Genomic DNA, 23,992 nt, shown 5'->3' with positions numbered 1-23,992 from the left:
GAGGAGTAGAGTTAAGAGAGAAATCAGGAGGGCAAAAAGGGGACATGAAATTGTTTTGGCAGATAAGGCAAAGGAGAATCCAAAGAGCTTCTACAAATACATAAAGGGCAAAAGAGTAACAAGGGAGAGAGTAGGGCCTCTTGAGGATCAACAAGGTCATCTATGTGTGGATCCACAAGAGATGGGTGAGATCCTAAATGAATATTTCTCATCAGTACTTACTGTTGAGAAAAGCATGGATGTTAGGGAACTTGAGGAAATAAATACTGATGTATTGAGGAGTGTACATATTACAGAGAAGGAGATGCTGGAAGTCTTAAAGCGCATCAAGGTAGATAAATCCCTGGGACCTGATGAAATGTATCCCAGGACATTGTGGGAGGCTGGGGAGGAAATTGTGGGTCCCCTAGCCAAGATATTTGAATCAATGATAGCCACGGATGAGGTACCTGAAGATCGGAGGGTGGCAAATGTTGTGACTTTGTTTAAAAAGGGCTGCAGGGAAAAGCCTGGGAACTACAGGCCAGTGAGCCTCACATCTGTGGCGGGTAAGTTGTTGCGAGGTATTTTGAGAGACAGGATCTACAGGTATTTAGAGACGCAAGGACTGATTAGGGACAGTCAGCATGGCTTTGAGTGGAAAATCATGTCTCACAAATTTAATCGAGTTTTTTAAAGGGGTAACCAAGAAGGTAGATGAGGGCAGTGCAGTTGATGTTGTCTACATGGACTTTAGCAAGGTCTTTGGCAAGGTACCGCATGGTAGGTTGTTGCATAAGATTAAATCTCAGGGGGTGAGGTATCTAAATGGATACAAAATTGGCTTCTTGACAGAATAAGAGGTTTAACAACACCAGGTTAAAGTCCAACAGGTTTATTTGGTAGCAAAAGCCACACAAGCTTTCGGAGCCCCAAGCCCCTTCAGGTGAGTGGGAATTCTGTTCACAAACAGGGCATATAAAGACACAAGCTCAATTTACATGAATAATGGTTGGAATGCGAATACTTACAGCGAATCAAGTCTTTAAGATATAAACAATGTGAGTGGAGAGAGCATCAAGACAGGCTAAAGAGATGTGTATTGTCTCCAGACAGTGAGACTCTGCAGGTCCAGGCAAACTGTGGGGATTACAAATAGTGTGACATGAACCCAATATCCCGGTTGAGGCCGTCCTCGTGTGCGGAACTTGGCTATCAGTTTCTGCTCAGCGACTCTGCGCTGTCGTGTGTTGTGAAGGCCGCCTTGGAGAATGCTTACCCGAATATCAGAGGCCGAATGCCCGTGACCGCTGAAGTGCTCCCAACAGGAAGAGAACAGTCTTGCCTGGTGATTGTCGAGCGGTGTTCATTCATCCGTTGTCGCAGCATCTGCATTCTTGACAGAAGCCAGAGGGTGGTTGTAGAGGGTTGTTTTTCAAACTGGAGGCCTGTGACCAGCAGTGTCCCTCGGGGATCAGTGCTGGGTCCACTGTTGTTTGTCATTTATATTAATGATTTGGATGAGAATATAGCAGGCATGGTTAATAAGTTTGCAGATGACGCCAAGATTGGTGGCATAGTGGACAGTGAAGAAGATTATCTCCGATTGCAACGGGATCTTGACCAATTGGGTCAGTGGGCTGACGAATGGCAGATGGAGTTTAATTTGGATAAATGCGTGGCGATGCATTTTGGTAGATTGAACCAGGGCAGGACTTATTCAGTTAATGTTAGGGCATTGAGATCTAGGGGTACATATTCATAGCTCCTTGAAAGTGGAGTCACAGGTGGACAGAGTGATGAAGAAGGCATTCGGCGTGCTTGGTTTCATTGGTCAGACCATTGAATAGAGGAATTGGGACGTCTTGTTGAAGTTGTACAAGACATTGGTACGGCCACACTTGGAATACTGTGTGCAATTCTGGTCACCCTATTATAGAAAGGATATTATTAAACTAGAAAGAGTGCAGAAAAGATTTACTAGGGGGCTACCGGGACTTGATGGTTTGAGTTATAAGGAGAGGCTGACTAGACTGGGACTTTTTTCTCTGGAGCGTAGGTGGCTGAGAGGTGATCTTATAGAGGTCTATAAAATAATGAGGGGCATAGACAAGGTAGATAGTCAATATCTTTTCCCAGGGGGACGACATACCAGTGGTGAGCCGCAGTGAGAGGATCTCCGGCACTGAGTCCGTCCCTGTGGCTCAGGAGGGTAAGGAGGAGAGCGGGAGGGCAATAGTTATTGGGGACTCGTTAGTTAGAGGGATAGATAGGAGGTTCTGTGGCAGCAAAAGAGACTCGAGGATGGTTTGTTGCCTACCGGATGCCAGGGTCCGTGACGTCTCGGACCGTGTTTTCCGGATTCTTAAGGGGGAGGGGAAACAGTCACAAGTCGTGGTACACATTGGTACCAACGACATAGGTAAGAGAAGGGACGGGGATTTAAAACAGGAATTTCGGGAGCTCGGCTGGAAGCTGAGAGCAAAGACAAAACATGTGGTCATCTCTGGTACGCTACCGGTGCCACGTGATAGCGAGTTGAGGAACAGGGAGAGAGTGCACTTAAACATGTGGTTGCAGGGAGGGTTTCAGATACGTGGATAATTGGAACACGTTCTGGGGAAGGTGGGACCTCTACAAACAGGACGGGGTGCACCTGAACCAGAGGGGCACAAATATCCTGGGAGGGAAATTTGCTACGGCTCTTCAGGGGGATTTAAACTAATTTGTCAGGGGAGTGGGAAAAGGAGTTGTAGTCCAGAAGTCAGTGTTGAGGGTGGGGAGGTATTGGGGAAGGTATCAAGGTCAAGGGTGGGTACCGGTAGACAGGAAGATGGGTTGAAGTGTGTCTACTTCAATGCAAGGAGCATCCGGAACAAGGTGGATGAACTTGGGGCGTGGATTGCTACTTGGGACTACGATGTTGTGGCCATTACGGAGACGTGGGTAGAACAAGGACAGGAATGGTTGTTGGACGTTCCGGGGTATAGATGTTTCAGTAAGTGTAGGGAAGCTGGTAAAAGAGGTGGAGGAGTAGCATTGTTAATCAAGGATAGTTTAACGGCTGCGGAAAAGCACTTTGAGGGGGATATGCACACTGAGGTAATATGGGCTGCAGTTAGAAACAGGAAAGGAGCGGTCACGTTGCTAGGAGTTTACTATAGGCCCCCAAATAGTAATAGAGATGTGGAGGAAGAAATTGCTAAGCAGATTATGGATACGTGTGGGGGTCACAGGGTAGTTGTCATGGGGGACTTTAACTTTCCAAATATTGATTGGAACCTTTGTAGGTCAAATAGTTTGGATGGGGCACTTTTTGTGCAGTGTGTGCAGGAGGGTTTCCTGACACAATATGTGGATAGGCCGACAAGAGGTGAGGCCACATTGGATTTGGTACTGGGAAATGAACCGGGCCAAGTGTTAGATTTGGTTGTGGGAGAGAACTTTGGAGATAGTGACCACAATTCAGTGTCTTTTGTTATTGCAATGGAGAGGGATAGGGCCGGACGGCAGGGCGAGGCTTACAATTGGGGGGGGAGGTAATTATGATGCGATTAGGCAAGAATTAGGGGGCATAAGATGGGAACAGAAACTGTCAGGGAAAGGCACTGATGAAAAGTGGAACTTTTTCAAGGAACAAATACTGGGTGTCCTTGATAGGTATGTCCCTGTCAGGCAGGGAGGAAATGGCCGAGTGAGGGAACCGTGGTTCACAAAAGAGGTGGAATGTCTTGTGAAAAGGAAGAGGGAAGCTTATGTAGGGATGAGGAAACAAGGTTCAGATGGCTCGACTGAGGGTTACAAGTTAGCAAGGAACGAGCTGAAAAAGGGGCTGAGGAGAGCTAGGAGGGGACATGAGAAGTCCTTGGCGGGTCGGATCAAGGAAAACCCCAAGGCTTTTTACTCTTATGTGAGGAATAAAAGAATGACCAGGGTGAGGTTAGGGCCGGTCAAGGACAGTGGTGGGAACTTGTGTATGGAATCAGTAGAGATAGGCGAGGTGATGAATGAATACTTTTCTTCAGTGTTCACCAAGGAGAGGGGCCATGTTTTTCAGGAAGAGAAGGTGTTACAGGCTAATAGGCTGGAGGAAATAGATGTTCGGAGGGAGGATGTATTGGCAGTTTTGAATAAACTGAAGGTCGATAAGTCCCCTGGGCCTGATGAAATGTATCCTAGGATTCTTTGGGAGGCGAGGGATGAGATTGCAGAGCCTTTGGCTTTGATCTTTGGGTCCTCGCTGTCCACGGGGATGGTGCCAGAGGACTGGAGAGTGGCAAATGTTGTTCCTCTGTTTAAGAAAGGGAATAGAAATGACCCTGGTAATTATAGACCGGTTAGTCTGACTTCGGTGGTTGGTAAATTGATGGAAAAGGTCCTTAGGGATGGGATTTACGACCATTTAGAAAGATGCGGATTAATCCGGGATAGTCAGCACGGATTTGTGAAGGGCAAATCGTGCCTCACAAATTTGATAGAATTTTTTGAGGAGGTAACTAGGTGTGTTGATGAAGGTAGGGCGGTTGATGTCATATACATGGATTTTAGTAAGGCGTTTGATAAGGTCCCCCATGGTCGGCTTATGATGAAAGTAAGGAGGTGTGGGATAGAGGGAAAGTTGGCCGATTGGATAGGTAACTGGCTGTCTGATCGAAGACAGAGGGTGGTGGTGGATGGAAAATTTTCGGACTGGAGGCAGGTTGCTAGCGGAGTGCCGCAGGGATCGGTGCTTGGTCCTCTGCTCTTTGTGATTTTTATTAATGACTTAGAGGAGGGGGCTGAAGGGTGGATCAGTAAATTTGCTGATGACACCAAGATTGGTGGAGTAGTGGATGAGGTGGAGGGGTGTTGTAGGCTGCAAAGAGACATAGATAGGATGCAAAGCTGGGCTGAAAAATGGCAAATGGAGTTTAATCCTGATAAATGTGAGGTGATTCATTTTGGTAGGACTAATTTAAATGTGGATTACAGGGTCAAAGGTAGGGTTCTGAAGACTGTGGAGGAACAGAGAGATCTTGGGGTTCATATCCACAGATCTCTAAAGGTTGCCACTCAAGTGGATAGAGCTGTGAAGAAGGCATATAGTGTGTTAGCTTTTATTAACAGGGGGTTGGAGTTTAAGAGCCGTGGGGTTATGCTGCAACTGTACAGGACCTTGGTGAGACCGCATTTGGAATATTGCGTGCAGTTCTGGTCACCTCACTATAAGAAGGATGTGGAAGCGCTGGAGAGAGTGCAGAGGAGATTTACCAGGATGCTGCCTGGTTTGGAGTGTCGGTCTTATGAGGAAAGGTTGAGGGAGCTGGGGCTGTTCTCTCTGGAGCGGAGGAGATTGAGGGGAGACTTAATAGAGGTTTATAAAATGATGAAGGGGATAGATCGAGTGAACGTTCAAAGACTATTTCCTCGGGTGGATGGAGCTATTACAAGGGGGCATAACTATAGGGTTCATGGTGGGAGATATAGGAAGGATATCAGAGGTAGGTTCTTCACGCAGAGAGTGGTTGGGGTGTGGAATGGACTGCCTGCAGTGATAGTGGAGTCAGACACTTTAGGAACATTTAAGCGGTTATTGGATAGGCACATGGAGCACACCAGGATGGTAGGGAGTGGGATAGCTTGATCTTGGTTTCAGATGAAGGTCGGCACAACATCGTGGGCCGAAGGGCCTGTTCTGTGCTGTACTGTTCTATGTTCTAAAGGTAGGGGAGTTTAAAACTAGAGGGCATAGGTTTAAGGGGAGAGATACAAAAATGTCCAGAGGGGCAATTTTTTCTCTCTCAGCGTGAGTGTCTGGAACAAGCAGCCAGATATAGTGGTAGAGGCGGGTACAATTTTGTCTTTTAAAAAGCATTTAGACAGTTACATGGGTAAGATGGGTACAAAGGGATATGGGCCAAATGCGGGCAATTGGGATTAGCTGTGGGGTTTTTGAAAAAAAGGGGGTGGCATGGACAAGTTGGGCCGAAGGGCCTGTTTTCATGCTGTCAACCTCTATGACTCTTACCTAGTCGGTACAAATTCCGTCTTGCAAGACTAACTGGTATTCAAATATACTATCTTCTCCAGGTCAACTTTTATCATTAAGATTCGAAGGTCACTGCAGCATTAACCTTTTTATGCACTGAATTCCTTAAACAATTGTCATCAGTTGCTGTTTATGAAGGCTTACTGTGCACAGAGATCTCCTGACGTTGTAAAAGGTGCTATATAAATGCCAACTCCTTCAACTGCAGACATTTCTATTTGTTCATGAGATGTGGGCATTAATGGCTAGACCAGTATTTATTGCCCATACCTAACAGTAGTTGAACTGAATGACTTGCTAGGCCATTTCAGAAGGCATTTGCGAGTCGACCACATTCCTGTGGAGTGTCACATGTAGACCAGCCTAGATTTCATTGTGTTTTTACAACAATCGACAAAGGTTTCATGGTCATTAGAATTTTTAATTCCAGATATTTATTGAATTCAAATTTCCCATGGTGGGATTTGAACCCATGTCCCCAGAGAATTAGGATTACTAGTCTGGTCTCCTGCTGGTGGAGACCATCTGTGATGCTTGCCAGTGAGAACCCCGACCAGTGAACAGGTAAGGGCAAGTGAACCCAGACATATTGGCGCTTGCTAATGACATTTTGAATGATGTAATTAATATTTAAATCAGCAGGCGCAAAGCCGATTTCGCCAACAAAACAGGGCCAGTGCGATCAAGGGAGACAAGAAACCAGGCACATGTGTCGTTTTTTGCCCCTCACCTGATCGTGCTGCCTCGCTGAAAGTTGGGCGAGACAATGTTGTACGGTTGCGCCCTAAGTGTCTGATATATGTGCAATAGCTCATTTCAGTATGAAAAGGGAGCATTAGCTGCTCTAGGCATGAAACTTCTTTGTAGCAAAGTTCCCATGAATGCAAATATAGTAAGTGCCACCATATGAGCTGTTCACGTCAAACTCTTGTTATTAAACAGAGGATGTCCATTCAGTTGTTTGCTGACCACAGCAATATCATAATGCCATAGTGTCCATTATCTCAGAAGCAGTGATGATGCGTCCTCTATGGTATTCAGTGATGCTCACACCATTAGAAAGCCCACATAGAACAGACAAATGGCTGCTTGGGGCCAGGTTTGCAGCTGCAATAAAAGCCCCAGTTGGAAATCCCAGAGCAATGTTTTGAAGTAAATACAATAATATTTTTATTCAATCCTTGCCTAAGTACTGCAGATTGAAGAAAGCTCATAGTAGATAGATGTCTACGTGTTTTACAATACGTCTCTCAACTTCATCCTTGACTGTTAAAATGCCACGGAAAATTTACTCCTAACTTATCTCCTCCTAACTCGCGTAGTGTTCAAATTTATTTTATCATTCTGACCCACCATATGTTAATTCTTAACCTAAATATTTGAGTACAATTTTCAAATTGAATGAATTTGCAATGAGTTTCTGAATCCAAATGATTAATGGAATGTACAATCAGTATATTGTTTTGTTTGAGAAGTGCAACTGCTCCAGTTTTGTGCCTAGATATGTTTCAATTGCCCAACTTGTGCACAACTGGGCTCCTATTACAAATACCACTTGGGGATTAGTGTATCCAGGTAGAATTAGGAAGCAATATTTTCACCCCGCCCAAATTTAAAGGACCATGGCTGCACATCGGATAACATGATGATGGGGGCTGAGCACAGAGAATGGCAGTCCCTAAAGTGTTTATAGTTTGATTTTATTTAAAAATGTATTTATTTGGAATCTGCATTAAGCCACTTCTATATCACTGTCTGCGCTAAGGAAATACTACAAACGTATTAGAACTGTCTATTTTGTAATACAAGTATCTAAATTTGAATGGGCGAAGCATTTCAATGATAATTTGAAATATTAATGGTGTTTCCTTTTCCACTTCAGTGCATCGAAATTGTCTAGTGATCTTCTTGATCTACAACCAGATTTTACATCTACCGTGCAATCAACAGTGGCAGCTAATCCACCAGCCAGTGCTTGGGGAGGTAAGAATGGTGCATTGCAAGAATATTTTTAACCCGATGGCAAAATATTCTTAAAAACATTGTTTCAGTGTAGTTTCAATTTGGGATTCAGAAGATCAGTATGACTGGTACTGGACCTTCCTGGTTATTTCTCTTTGCCACTATTGAGTTTTGGAGAAGCATTTGTGTTGGAATGAGTGATATAGTGCATAGTTTATGGCATGGTTCTTTCTAATGGATTTTTAAAAATATAAATAAGAAGAAAGTTTAGTCTGAGGTAAAGATATCATTTCATACAGAACATTGTTATTTTTGTTTTCCTGATGGTCACCTCTTAAGTGATTTGGACCAATTTTCAGGTTACATAATCAACATGTTAAATACTTTGACAGGTGGCACAGTGGTTAGCACTGCTGCCTCACAGCGCCAGGGACCTGGATTCGATTCCCGTCTTGGGTCACTATCTGTGTGGAGTCAGCACATTCTACCCGTGTATGCATGGGTTTCCTCCGGGTGTTCCGGTCTTCTCCCACAGTCAAAAGATGTACGGGTTAGGTGCATTGGCCATGATAAATTCTCCCGCAATGTACCTGAACTGGTGCCAGAGTGTGGCCACTAGGGGATTTTCACAGTAACCAAATTGCAGTCTTAATGTAATCCTACTTGTGACACTAATAAAATATACATCTTGAAGATTATTTATTAAATACTAGCAGTATTAAGTGGGCTCATTTAATAGCAAAACAAAATCACACTTAAAAGAATAAACACCACCAAGTTATTTTATGACTCTATGTTTTTCAGACTATTTAAACAACTTGGATAGCCTGTTTAAATTAAAAACAGCAGCTCCATTTCAAAACACTTATAACCGTGTTTCCTTTGCTTTTCTGCTGCATTTCACTCGGCTTTAATTAGTAAATTGGTTTATGGCTTGACGTGTGTAGAAATAAAAATAGGAAGAAATATACAAAGTGAGGAGAATGGGCAATAAAGTTCTGGTAACAAACAGCTCATTCTAATATTCGAACAAAAGCAAACTGTCAATTAAAAAGATGCTTGTGATCTTTGTCATATCACTCCAACCACACCTTCAAGTTTGTTTTTGCCATTTTTGTAGTTAATTGGGTTGGCCATGTTTATAAATTACCCATTGGCGTGCAGTTTGATCAACTATATTGGACAATGGCTGATATCATGGCAAAGAATAAGCTGATGATTTTGGCTTTCCGCAAGATAATTTTGGCAGTAATTGTTAAAATATTCTGATGAGGGAAATCCAGGAATGGTATTTGAAGAAGAAAAGTGCTGACCTCCATAAAAGGTACAATATATAAAGCACTTTAAATGTCTTGTGATACTTGATGCATTATCTTGGGCTACCTTAAGTAATACTTGAGATCAGAATCCTATTCCCACGTGTATGGCGCAAACAGCTTCATTACTTTTCCTAAGGAACAGAATGTACAACATTATTTCTGTTGCAAACCTTTTTGAGCTGATCACAATGCATTTGAAACCTTGTAACTTTTAATAAATGTGTATTAATTCAGCCTCGGTAGGGATACTTCGTTGTGTAACTAAAAATTGCAGCACTTTGCATGTACAATGTGAATTGAGATAAAACAGTGCGGGAAATAATTTATTGAAATTTCTGTGTTGCCGTCTTTTGAAATTTGAGCTGGCACTGAAGTGGCATTTATTCTGAACAGTTCTCAATAAACTGACCTAAGCTGCAAGAATTTTATAATTGTGGGACGAAGGCAAAAGCCTCAGTAATAATATTGGATGTTGCATTGTTTTCAATACTCTCGGCAATTATCTTAACTTGGCTCCTGTAAATTTAAAAATAATTCCCAGAAATCCGTAGTGTAGTGACCTTTCATAACAAAAGGAATCCAATTTTGAACCATTATTTCTTTACACTTCCTTTACTCTGCACCCTTGCAATGGATAAAACAGATCTCTTGGGTGAAGGTAAGTAGTTTAAAATGTATTTTATTCAAATTCATTGATATTTACAAACAGTCATCTCTCACACATTGATTGCTAAACTGCAGATTGGAATCTGGCTTCAAGAGAATGTTTTTATTTTTTCTCCCCCTCCTTACTTCTGACACTGCAATACAGATTCTCTGACTTCTCCTGCCCTCCCTAATGCCTCTGAGGCACCACCTTCTGATCCATTTGTAACAGAGGCTTCCTTGACTACTCCTCCTACAACTGCTGATACTACTACACCTGCTGCTGCTACAGCAACAACCACTGATCTGGATCTTTTTGGAGGTCAGTTTGGGTGTATCTCAGTGACAGAAGGATCTTAGCTCAGTTACAATTTTCAGCAATTTCTGTATTCTTCGCTTGGCTACAACTAATGTGGAAATATCTCAAGTTGGGCTGTTTTATGTATGGATTATGGAAGCCTAGGATTTAAATTAAGTGGTGATTATGAATATTCTGTGAAATTTATTGTGAAATGCATTGTGTCTTTTAATATTTTATTTGAGTCAACTTGGTAACTAATCATATTGAGCAGAATTTTACGGTCCCCTGCCAATAGCTTTACAAGTGGGAGGGCCCATATGTTCCTGGGTGGTCTTCCTGCCAACCTACTGCTGACCTATCTGCAATTTTTACATGGGGTCGGTAAAGTCTAGGGCAGCCTGTCTGCCCTTGCCCCAATTGAGGCGAGCGCCAATTCTTACCCAGCCTCAAATTGAGGCTAACAGGAGTTGTTCAGGGGAAGAGGGGAATTCTGGCAGGATCATTGCTTGGACCTTGGATGGAAAGAGAAAGAGTGCCTCCTTCAAGCATTCCTTTTTGCACAATCCCTCCAACCCCAGCCACCCAAGAGCCAAACCTGATCCGTCCCTCCGCCGGTCCCTGTGAGATGCCCTCACACTTGATCCTGGACTGCTTGTTGTCCCAGTCTTGGACACTGATGCTCCTGGGATTACAGAACTACCAACTAATCCATCCAAGTGAGCAAAGTCAGTAAGGCAGCATCTGTGGAGAGAAGCAGTTATTGGGTGAAATTTTAATCCTTCAAAATGGCTGAGTTTGTGTCATTAAAATGCAAAAATATTCTGAATACCTATCCCATACTGTCTCCAACTTCAAGGGCAGGCAGCCACAATCCTTGCAAGAATTGGTTGACAATTTAAATATTCTAATGAGGCAGCATGAAGCCTATCGTAACTCTGGCTAAGTTTTTGGGGCCTCAGGAAATTTGACAGCTAAAGGGAGGTAAGAATGTGATCCCGATGATCAGTGCCTGTGGGAGACGATGGCATAGTGATTTTGTCAATGGACCAGTAACCCAGAGACCCAGGATAATGCTCTGGCGACCCAGTTTCAAATCCCACCACAGCAGATGGTGAAATTTGAATTCAGTAAACACCCAGAATTAAACATTGACCATTGAAACCATTGTTTATTGCCATAAAAACCCATCTGGTTCACTAATCTCCTGTAGGAAAGGAAACATGCCTTCCTTACCTAGTCTGGCTCGCATGGTTCATAGCAATGTGTTTAACTCGCCCTCTGAAATGCAACCCACTCATTTCAAGGGCATCTAAGGATGCCAGCAATGTGCACATCCCCTGAACCAATCTACCAGCCTTTGCCCTCCACCCCAGCTTTTCCATCTTCACTTCAAAGCCTTCAATCTCTGATCTCTCCAATTCTGATTACGGATCTGTCTCTGACCTCCAGTCTCCCCCAACCCCAGCCTTTGTCTGCTTCTGGTCCCAATACCCAGACTGCCCAATCTTGCCAAGCTCTTCTCTGCTCCCAGCCATGGCCTTGAGTCAAACGCCTACCTGCCCAATTTCTAGTGAGCCCTCTGGATAACTGTGGCTTGGTAAGAGATAAAGAGCGCTGATCAGATTCTGCTATTAAATTCTGCGTAATCTTTGAGCTTGTTTTCTGGGTTTCCCACCTACAAGTTTATATTCAGCCTAATGTTTCAGATTAATGAAGTTTCATCTGGACTGGAAGTGAACCTAAAAAGTGGTATCAGGTTATTATGAGAGCATCAACAAGCCTCTTCATGTTAACATCTCCTGCACATCTGCAATACAGGGCATTGGATAGCCATAAGAAATGAGAAATTCATCCAATTTGTTTTGTATTTTTTTGCACCTGTACCTTTGTAGGCCACTTTATCCAACTACAGGTTTCTTGCAGATTTGCTGAGCCTGCAATTTAAGTAAGATTTGTCATTTGACTCCAATTGGCATTCAGTGAAGTCGAGAGTCTTTTTAAAAATTCTGTTTCATACCATTGGTGATGTTTCGTCCTATATAGTCATTTAGGACCAGTCAATGTTTAAACCAAATGTGTGAATTAAGGGGAAGCACAGCTCCTGCAGCTATTGTGATTTTGTTAGCATAGCAACCAGAGTTGCAGGAAAAATAACATGATTTTCAAACTTGAACATATGAATTAGAAGCAGATGTAGGCCTCTCAGCCCTTTGAGCTGCTCCACCATTCAGCAAGATCATTGCCTATCTCTGGTAACCTTTCACTCCTTGGCTTACTGAGCATCTACCGACCTCTGCCTTAAAAATATTCAAAGGCTCTGCCTCCACCACCTTTCGAGACAGAGTTCAAAAGACTGTCTTAATTGGATTACCCTTATTTTTAAACAATGACCCCCTAGTTTTAGATTCTCCCAGCCTTGGCAAGTCCCCTCAGGATCGTGTACGTTTCAATCAAGTTAACTCTTAACTTTCTAAACTCCAGTAGACACAAGCTGAGCACCTCTAGCCTTTCCTTATAAGACCACCTGCTCGTTCCAGGTTTTAGTCTAATAAACCTTGTCTGAACCCTTCCGATGCATTTGCATTCTTCCTTAAATAAGGAGACCTATACTACGACAGATGCTTGTTTTATTCTTTCATGGGACGTGGACATTGCCTGTTAGACCAGCATTTATCCCTAATTGCCCTTGAGGGAAGTTAAGAGTCTACCACAGTGCTGTGGATCTGGAGTCGCATGTAAACCAGTCCATCTAAGGATGGTTGATTTCCTTCTCTAACGGAGATTAATGAACCTGATGGGTTTTTACAACAATTGACAATGGATTCATGCTCATTGTTGGACTTCTAATTCCAGATTTTTAAAAATTTAATTCCGATGTTGTCTTTTGTGAACCAGGGTCCCAAGAGCATTATCCTACATCCTAGGTATCTAGATTACTAGTTCAGTGATAATACCCTGACACAACTCTCTGCCCAATGCGATCGCACTAATGCCCTGTATAATTGAAGCTTGACCTCCCTACTCCTGCATTCTTGTACTATCGTATCTTGTTTGCTTGCAGTTTAATTTTGCAGTTTAATAATTCCAGTTGTAATCATGTTCCTATGAAAACTAGATTGTCAAAGTGAGTTCAAAAGTTTGACCAGGCCCAAAATAACCTCAGTTGTATTTTTATTTAGTGACCATTTTCATTCCAATCCTGTGAAGGATAAACATGCTGGAAATATTATCTGATAACCTATACGAGTTAATCTACTAACATAGCTGAGATGCAAGGAATAATTAAATCCACTGTTTGCGAGAGGAACAAATCACTCAACAAAAATGTCACAAGTATGCTTTATGTGGTTGCTCAATTATCTCTTTCAGGGAAGCATAATCAATAGAATGTAGGGCAATCAGTCTTTGATACTTGGTAGACTATTTTTAAAGTAGTTCTGTTTTAATTCTCATATATAACCAACACGTGTATTTTGTTGACTGAAAACTAACATCCTAAAATTATTTCGATGTGAAAAGTTGAATTGGAGTCCATTAAATGGTCAAATCTGGAGCCTTGTCAATGCTGTTATACTGATCTTACAGAACATGCCATGAGGGGTGTAAAGTGTTGTCATGCGAGCACTAGCTAAGATTTTTCATGCGTATCTCATTGCATAGGATTGTACATGTAAGCACTGTGCAGTTTGGACCCACTCTAGCATAAATTGGCAATAGCAACTTTGCATTTACATAGAACCTTTAATGTGGCAAAACATCTCCAGCTACTTCACGGGACTGTTTGACAATAATTGACAGTAAGCTGAAAAGGGCGACATAGGGTAGATGGTCAAAAGCTTGGTCAAGAATGTGGGTTTTAAAGAACATCTGAAAAATGGAAAGCAAGGTGAAGAAGTGGACAGGTTTCGAGCCTGGAGCCTTTACATCTAAAAGCACAACCAGCAATAGTGTAATGAAGGCTGTCAGATGTGCACAAGAGATGAGTTCTGAGGGTTATAGGAGTTGAGAGGTTGGAAATATGCAAGGGCGGATGCCATGGAGAGATTCGAACATGAGGATTAGAAGTTTAAGATTGGCTCCCAGTCCACCAATGGCTCAATGTCGGTCATAGATGAAGGGGATTTTGAGAGTTAGGATATGGGAAGTAGAGATTTGGATGAGCTCACTTTTATTGAAGGTGATAGCAAATTTGAAAGGTAGGGAAACCATCCCAAAGAGAAGAAATCATTTACAGTATCACTACCATGAAATGGCGGTTAGTTAATAGTTTAGTGGGAATAGGCTTGAGAAATTGTGAATCTGTGGACAGGATGATCTTAGAATGAGTGTATGAAGAGAGAGATAAAAGTGCTAGTTCAGGGCTAAAAGCTGTTGGAGGGAACCTTGGGGAAGGATACAGCAGAAGCTGCAGAACAGATGGTCCCAGCCTTGGTGACACAGAAATCAACAATTCCTCAGACATTTTGCAGGTGAGGGTGGATTAAACGGGGGAAGGTTTTAAAGAAATGCACTCTCTATCTTATATTGACAGGATTTTGACTTATAAAGTAGATACAGGGCAGCTTTGATGCATATTCAGATCTCAACAGGATCCTGGAATGTCTGTTGCATCAGCTATTACAGCATTACACCGTGGCTGCTGATATTTAACACCAGTGCAAAGTGATACATTTTGGTAGGAAAATGAGAGGAGAAGCAGTACAAAATGAAGGATACAATTCTAAAGGGAGTGCAGAAACTGCACAAATATAGGATTGTGTGCAATTTTGGCTGCCTTAAGGAGGGATATACTGGTTCAGAGAAGGTTCACTCTGCTGATTCCTGGGATGAAGGGATTGTCTTATGAGGAAAGGTTGAGCAGGTTAGGCCTGTACTCGGAGTTTAAAGGAAGAGAAATGGTCTTATTGAAGCACGTACAATTCTGAGCGTGTTTAGTAGAGTAGATTCTGAGGATATTTCCCTACATGGGGGACTCTAGAACTAGGGGGCACATTTTAAAAACAAGGGGTCTCCCACTTTAAGGTGAAGGTGAGAAATTGTGGCCAAGGATGGAGTTAGAGGCTCCTGACAGGAGTTTGTGATGGGGACTGAGGATGATGGCTTTGGATTCCCCAGTACTTGGAGAAGATGTCTGCTCATTCGTACTTGATGTCTGATTACCAGCATGACAAGCTTGATAGTGAAGGTGATAACCTTTGGGGATTCCGAAGGCAATGGTTCAGAAGCAGGAATGTTGCAGTTGATTCTGTGGCTATGATGAGACAGGTGAAAAGGGAATCGGGTGAGTGCAATCCCACTGAGCTGCACGAGAGAGAGCAGGAGGTATTGGAAGAGGATGGTATGGTCAGCCAGGTCAAGAGAGATGAACATTTATAGTTGTCACAATTGCATAGGATGATATTTGACTTTCATTAGGTTTGTTTCAGTGCATCGATACATTGCCCCACCTAAGAAAGCTCGATTCTTGGATGTCTGAGAAATTTGAAAAGTGCTCAGATTTTTGTTCTAATTCTCTTCATTCTTCAGTATAAGGTTCAGGTATACTGCCAGAGTAATGGGTGCTCTGTTATATCTGACCTACGTGTCTTACAAAGATGTAACTTTGTGAAGTTGAAAATAGTGCCATCACCCTTCACTTTGAATACAATCATGAAAAATAAAGTGAAAGTTTTGAACCATATCAGATGCATCAGAGAACATTTGAATTTTTATCCAGTTTCAAAGTTTTATCTTAATATTACAAATTGTAAATTGATGCCAAAGCAGTGTATAAATTCATTCCCTATTTTGCTAAATTAATATAAACAAATCACTAATTCATAAAAACATTTTAAGGTACTGTTGTGCTGAATATATTATCCCAAATGTGAAGTTATTAAATGATTAAATACAATGATGCACACTTCAAAGGGAAGATTACATATACTGATGCACATTTTCATTTTGTATGTTGTTTATTCTGGTTGTCTAATAGAAAGTATGAAGCCACACTTTCTTCCCCTGTTCCCATGCTCCCCATCCCAAATCCAGGTGATTCTTGCATGGCTTAAATTCCAACATTGTCTCCAGTTTTGGGAAATTTGTATACTGTACTGGGGACTTTGATTTGCCTTTAGCTTACAGACTTGTGACTTGTTTCTTGCTCTGTATATCCTTGTCTCTTTCTTTTTGCTTTTCTCTCCATTTTCTGTTGTGAATGGTGTTGGTAATGCATCTTAGATGCATTTGCAGCTTCGCCTACTGAAGAATCAACAACATCTGAAGGGGCAGGAGCAACAGCAGCCCCTGCAACAGCAGCGCTTGATGCATGTGCTGGAACTGGTGGGTGTCATATCATTAGTTTACTTGCAGTTGTCACTGAACTAACATTTTGGTCATTATTTGTATGAAATTTCTCTTACAAATACCTGAATTCTCAGATTTTATGTCACATTTCCAGTACAAAATGTGATATATATTTTGCTTTGTGTAAATAGCAAGGGAAATTTTCTCTAACCTTAAGTACAGAGCAAAATATCTGTTATCAGCAGTTCCTATTATGTTCCTTTTATCCCATAAATTTGTAACACCATTTTATCCTATTTCATAATGCTCTGAAACATTACTATTTTTGGGTCCCAAAGTCACTGTTTTCTGGGCCACTTTCTTCTGATTTCTTTGCCCTTCCAATACTCTACATCTCTTCCCCAACACTTCCCTTTGCAATGAATTTACCCTTTGCGAGCAACTTCCTGTTATGCATCCTTTACCAGCTAACTGAGAGTGTAGCACAAACTTTTCTGCTACCACTACTTTCGACTTGGTTAAAACTGTAACTGATAAACGATTCATTTAGTTTTGATGTGCGCAGCATTTCTATCAGTATCCATAATATTTATGAATGCTCTGCAGTTTTAATAAAAAGCCAAAAATGCAGTAAATTTTGTAGGACTGTCCTGGTCTCCCAACGTTTTTACATGAGATTGACAGAAACCTAGGGTAACTAAGAAGTGGTTGTTTTTGCACTTCAAGAAATTTACTGATTTTAAATTTTGTATAATGATTATTGGGAGCCTGTTTTAAAATTAACAGCTGCTGATCAAGGTTTCCAGAACTCTTAGAACATAGAACAGTACAGCACAGAACAGGCACTTCGGCCCACAATGTTGTGCCGAGCTTTATCTGGAACCAAGATCAAGCTATCCCACTCCCTATCATCCTGGTGTGCTCCATGTGCCTATCCAATAACTGCTTAAATGTTCCTAAAGTGTCTGACTCCACTATCACTACAGGCAGTCCATTCCACACCCCAACCACTCTCTGCGTAAAGAACCTACCTCTGATATCCTTCCTGTATCTCCCACCACGAACCCTATAGTTATGCCCCCTTGTAATAGCTCCATCCACCCGAGGAAATAGTCTTTGAACATTCACTCTATCTATCCCCTTCATCATTTTATAAACCTCTATTAAGTCTCCCCTCAGCCTCCTCCGCTCCAGAGAGAACAGCCCTAGCTCCCTCAACCTTTCCTCATAAGACCTACCCTCCAAACCAGGCAGCATCCTGGTAAATCTCCTCTGCACTCTTTCCAGCGCTTCCACATCCTTCTTATAGTGAGGTGACCAGAACTGCACACAATATTCCAAATGTGGTCTCACCAAGGTCCTGTACAGTTGCAGCATAACCCCACGGCTCTTAAACTCCAACCCCCTGTTAATAAAAGCTAACACACTATAGGCCTTCTTCACAGCTCTATCCATTTGAGTGGCAACCTTTAGAGATCTGTGGATATGAACCCCAAGATCTCTCTGTTCCTCCACAGTCTTCAGAACCCTACCTTTGACCCTGTAATCCACATTTAAATTAGTCCTACCAAAATGAATCACCTCACATTTATCAGGGTTAAACTCCATTTACCATTTTTCAGCCCAGCTTTGCATCCTATCTATGTCTCTTTGCAGCCTACAACACCCCTCCACCTCATCCACTACTCCACCAATCTTGGTGTCATCAGCAAATTTACTGATCCACCGTTCAGCCCCATCCTCTAAGTCATTAATAAAAATCACAAAGAGCAGAGGACCAAGCACTGATCCCTGCGGCACTCTGCTAGCAACCTGCCTCCAATCTGAAAATTTTCCATCGACCACCACCCTCTGTCTTCAATCAGACAGCCAGTTACCTATCCAATCGGCCAACTTTCCCTCTATCCCACACCTCCTCACTTTCATCATAAGCCGACCATGGGGGACCTTATCAAACACCTTACTAAAATCCATGTATATGACATCAACTGCCCTACCTTCATCAACACACTTAGTTACCTCCTCAAATGGACTCTTGAAATGGAGAAGAAAGCTGTTGGTTGCAGGAGGTCAGTGCTTTTTTAGAGTAGCCTTATGAGCAAGGAGGAGTGGGACTAGTGTCACCTGGTCCCTCGAGGAAGCCTTCAACTGCTGATCGTGGCTTCTCATCGCGACCATGATTTGTACCCCTCCTCCAATCCCCAATCTTGCACCTCCTGCTGGGCTTTGACCTCGCCCTCCCCCACCAAGCCCTGATCTGACTAGGTTCGCAACTTCCCGACTCTTGCCCTTTCACCTGCACTTACACCCTTTACTTTCCCCCAGCAAGCCCCAATCTCTCTGTGGCTGGGAGTTAGAATCATAGAATCATAGAAACCCTACAGTGCAGAAGGAGGCCATTCGGCCCATCGAGTCTGCACCGACCACAATCCCACCCAGGCCCTACCCTCACATATTTTACCCGCTAATCTCTCTAACCTACACATCCCAGGACTCTAAGGGGCAATTTTTTAACCTGGCCAATCAACCTAACCCGCACATCTCTGGACTGTGGGAGGAAACCGGAGCACCCGGAGGAAACCCACGCAGACACGAGGAGAATGTGCAAACTCCACACAGACAGTGACCCGAGCCGGGAATCGAACCCGGGACCCTGGAGCTGTGAAGCAGCAGTGCTAACCACTGTGCTACCGTGCAGCTTTCTTCTCCATTTCAAGAGTCCATTTGAGGAGGTAACTAAGTGTGTTGATGAAGGTAGGGCAGTTGATGTCATATACATGGATTTTAGTAAGGCGTTTGATAAGGTCCCCCATGGTCGGCTTATGATGAAAGTGAGGAGGTGTGGGATAGAGGGAAAGTTGGCCGATTGGATAGGTAACTGGCTGTCTGATTGAAGACAGAGGGTGGTGGTCGATGGAGTTGTCATCCTTCGCCCCCAGAGGCAGTCTCCTGTAAATGGTTTGCCAGCATAGCAATTTGACTGGGTTCTGGAAAGGAAACTGAAAAAGAAAATTATACAGAAGTTCTGTTGTTGGCATGGATCTCCACAATCATGGGCTTTCTGGATTCTCTTCTCTCATTGCTGCACTATCCCAATCCTTCCTGTCTCCATGTAAATATTCGTTCTGGTGAGTGGAAATTGCAATGGAAAAAGACGGGTTAAAAAGATAACTAAAGATTTGGTCTGTGGCTCAATTGGTTGCATTTGTCCCTGAACCAAAAAGTTGAGACTTCAAGTCCCATCTTAGATTAGAGCGCAGGAATCTATGTTGACATTGCTATGGCGTACTGAAACCATGCAACTCTTGAGTGCTGTCTTTTGAACGAGACAAGACTAAAGCCCCCTTCACACTCTCAGGTAGATGTAAAAGTTGCTGAAGCACTATTCAAAGAAGAACAGGGAAATTATCCCCAGGCTTCTGCCCAATGTTTATTCCCAAATCAACATTGGTTTCAAATAGTTATCTGGTCAATGTCGCATTGCACATTTTGGCTGCTGCATTTCTTACATTACAAAAGTGACTGCATTTCGAAAGTAACTGACATGAATTGCTTTGGGATGCAATGTGGTTATGAAAGGTGCAATATAAATGTAAGTCTTTTTAAAGGGAGGAGTTTAGCAAGGCAACAGCTTAGAGAAGGGTGCAATTGGTAAAAATGTCTCATCAGTGGTGAAGTGAAGGAGCAAGGTTGGAGAAGAGAATTTGAGGCATTGGAGATGGGGAGCCATTTTAGGCCAATGGAAGGGTATGGCAATGCTATAACAAGATAAATGCAGCAAAGTTTTGGACAAGTTTAACTTCCTAGGGGAAGACAGGTTAGCAAAGAAACAGCTTATGACAATCAGATTTGGAGATGAAGGCATTTTGGTAGCATGGAGCTGGGCTAATGTGAAGAAGAGCAATGTTTGAGTTGTAAGTAACCAGTCTTAATGATTGAAAGTATAACCGTAATCTTCAGCTACTGGGCAACTGTTTCTAGCCTGTAAAATTCATGATTGGCTGAGGAAGACCTGCCAGATGCACTTTGTCCTGTACAGTTTTGGGCAGCCTTTAAATATGAACCATTAGCTTATGCCTAAAATAGTTGAGAGGCCATTTGAAGATTGAAGAAAGGTACTACTTCAGCTTTAGGACCTTGTGCAATTTTAATGTGCAAATGAATGAAGCTTTCATCGAGCATGCTTGCCTCAGTTGTACTGGGTATTGAGCAACCTAAGCAATGGTCCTCAAAAAGACAACACAGTTACTCAGGAAATGACTTTTTAAATATCTATATACACTTTCAAGACTAGCAGGTGCATTCTCCTAGCCCCACAAAAATCTCCGTCCAGCTGCTGCCCCCCTCTGTTTCTTGTTTATTGTTTCTTGCAGCTCACAGAAAATGAGTCTTTCTAGCCTGCTATCCCCTGAAATCTTTTTTTGCTTAGAACATGGCTGTATTTATTCTGTAAGAAGTTTAACAACACCAGGTTAAAGTCCAACAGGTTTATTTGGTAGCAAAAGCCACATAAGCTTTCGGAGTTCCAAGCCCCTTCAGGTGAGTGGGAATTCTGTTCACAAACAGGGCATATAAAGACACAGACTCAATTTACATGAATAATGGTTGGAATGCGAATACTTACAGCTAATCAAGTCTTTAAGATACAACCAGCGTGAGTGGAGAGAGCATCAAGACAGGCTAAAAAGATGTGTACTGTCTCCAGACAGGACAGCCAGTGAAACTCGGCAGATCCAGGCAGGCTGTGGGGATTACAAATAGTGTGACATGAACCCAAATATCCCGGTTGAGGCCGTCCTCATATGTGCGGAACTTGGCTATCAGTTTCTGCTCAGCGACTGTGCGCCGTCGTGTGTCGTGAAGGCCGCCTTGGAGAACGCTTACCCAAATATCAGAGGCCGAATGCCCGTGACCGCTGAAGTGCTCCCCAGCAGGAAGAGAGCAGTCTTGCCTGGTGATTGTCGAGTGGTGTTCATTCATCCGTTGTCGCAGCGTTTGCATGGTTTCCCCAATGTACCACATGGTACACTGGGGAAACCATGCAAACGCTGCGACAATGGATGAATGAACACCGCTCGACAATCACCAGGCAAGACTGCTCTCTTCCTGTTGGGGAGCACTTCAGCGGTCACGGGCATTCGGCCTCTGATATTCGGGTAAGCGTTCTCCAAGGCGGCCTTCACGACGGCGCACAGTCGCTGAGCAGAAACTGATAGCCAAGTTCCGCACACATGAGGACGGCCTCAACCAGGATATTGGGTTCATGTCACACTATTTGTAATCCCCACAGCCTGCCTGGATCTGCAGAGTTTCACTGGCTGTCCTGTCTGGAGACAATACACATCTTTTTAGCCTGTCTTGATGCTCTCTCCACTCACGTTGGTTGTATTTTAAAGACTTGATTAGCTGTAAGTATTCGCATTCCAACCATTATTCATGTAAATTGAGTCTGTCTTTGTATGCCCTGTTTGTGAACAGAATTCCCACTCACCTGAAGAAGGGGCTTGGAGCTCCGAAAGCTTATGTGGCTTTTGCTACCAAATAAACCTGTTGGACTTTAACCTGGTGTTGTTTAAACTTCTTACTGTGTTTACTCCAGTCCAACGCCGGCATCTCCACATCATGTATTTATTCTGCCAGCACTGTCCTGTTCACTCATCACCTTTTATCCTTGTTTGCCCAAACTGGCTCCTTGTCTACAATGCCTCAGATACTTTCCTGGCCTGTGTCTAAGCCAGCCAGTTACTTGCCATGTAAATCAGTGACAGCAGTGGAGCACCCATTTGACGTCTGCAGCTTTCTGGTAATTGAGAGGACCAAATCTGTAAGCTTCCCAACTGGGGTCTGCATTGGAACTTTTTAACTTTGTGGCAATTCTGCGCTGAAGTTGAAAATTGGTCATCTTTCCAAACCCACTGCCTCCACTTGAGGTCAGAGGCCTGCTCTAATTCAACAAAGTATTCTTTATTGCACTGCTGCTGAGACAGTATTCATCGCACTGAGCACAAAACCACCTCTTAAACCTGAAGTCATCAGCATTCTTTCAGCTATGCAAAACTGTTAAATCTACAATACTGGAAATAAATTTTTAATTAAAACAAGGAATGGTTTTGAGCCTCTTTTTCTTGCGTCACTAAACTTGTGTGGTGGTCACAATTGTTGTGGAATAATTTAGTTGCCTGTGAGAAGAATGTATAAAATGTTCTTTGCTTTTAGTGTAAACTAACCTTTCTATAAATGCAACTTTTGGAGCTTGTTACAAAAAAATGTGATTGGGGTTAATGAAATGTTATAACTGTAATGTGCACAAATAAACCACTGCTGCTGTGTAGTTGTTAACCCTAGTTTCTTGATTGTAAACCCTTAACTTTCCATCCTCTGACCCTCTTTCTTCCCACCTCTGTCCATTTTCAAAGACCCTTTTGCACCATCTGAAGGTAGTGCAGAGGCTGCTGCTGAACTGGACCTTTTTGCTATGAAGCCTGCTGAGGCCAGCGTTCCTGCAATCACCCCCACTACCAGTGCAACTGCCAGTACAACTACCAGTGCCATTACCAGCACAACTACTAGTGTGACTACGACTGAGACTGTTACTGTTACTGCTACTGCGACTGCTACTACTACCACTATTACTGCGACTGCTACTACTCCTGCTACTGCTCCTACCACTACAACTGCTGATACTGCTGTCACCACCACTGCACCTGTTCTTGATATTTTCGGTGGTAATTTTATTCTTTATCTTGGCATTTCTGATCTAAGGCAGTGATAATTCAGCAAAGTAAACTTTAATGCCTCGTAAACTCATAGCAAAAGTATTTAAAATTTATTGGAGCAAGCTTGCATAATGCCTGGTCAGAGGTTAGCTTGTGTTAATAGATTTGTTAATGTTTATCAGAAAAGTATAAACTTCTTTAACTGCTTTAACTCCACAGATTTTCATCCGAGTCAGGAGAATTAATGTATCTTATCTTTGTTCTTAGATTTATTTGATTCTGTTCCTGAACCAAATGCATCTACAACTCCCAAACCAGAAGCAGGTCCTAGTGTAGACCTGTTTGCATCAGGTACAAAACAGGAAAATGTCCATTTCCTGTCTGAAATCCTCAGACACCAAGAAAACTTCAAACATTTTGTGTAATCTTTTGGAGTCCATTTTAACTTTCGAAACGTGTATAAAACAATTTTTTTGGAAAAGGGGCTAATCTTTTAATTATTGATGTTTATTTGCTTTCACTTTCCAAAGATACTTTTTCAACCCCTTCTCGTGGGGCTTCCCCTTTGCCTGAAAGTAGTCTTACTGCCGATCTGTTATCCGGTGAGTCCTCTTCTTTCTGAAACACATTAGATTGGCAGCTGTGGAAACGAAATTGGATTGTGACACTGTTTGTGAACCAAGCAGTTTTTAAAAATAATAGTCTTGCATTTGAGGCTGTGTGGTTGGTCACCAACTTTCACCTCTGAGATTGATGA

The 23,992-nt window shown here is 42.7% G+C and overlaps 1 protein-coding gene across 4 annotated transcripts in view; it reads left to right on the top strand.

The window, feature by feature from the left end:
• Positions 1 to 23,992, top strand: part of snap91a (synaptosome associated protein 91a) — a 195,346-nt gene that overhangs the window by 138,648 nt on the left and 32,706 nt on the right. For 2 of the 4 annotated variants that reach the window (XM_078212607.1, XM_078212608.1), the window contains exons 12-13: positions 7,890 to 7,990; positions 10,100 to 10,255. In XM_078212607.1, the coding sequence (XP_078068733.1) occupies positions 7,890 to 7,990; positions 10,100 to 10,255 (257 nt within the window). Of the gene's footprint in view, positions 1 to 7,889; positions 7,991 to 10,099; positions 10,256 to 16,453; positions 16,556 to 22,935; positions 23,245 to 23,502; positions 23,587 to 23,765; positions 23,838 to 23,992 lie in introns of all 4 variants that reach the window. The other 2 variants (XM_078212610.1, XM_078212609.1) reach the window with 2 other exon arrangements.

The sequence above is a fragment of the Mustelus asterias genome, chromosome 5, assembly GCF_964213995.1.
Source record: "Mustelus asterias chromosome 5, sMusAst1.hap1.1, whole genome shotgun sequence".
NCBI classification, from domain to species: domain Eukaryota; kingdom Metazoa; phylum Chordata; class Chondrichthyes; order Carcharhiniformes; family Triakidae; genus Mustelus; species Mustelus asterias.
This window is presented reverse-complemented; position numbering and strand designations above follow the sequence as displayed.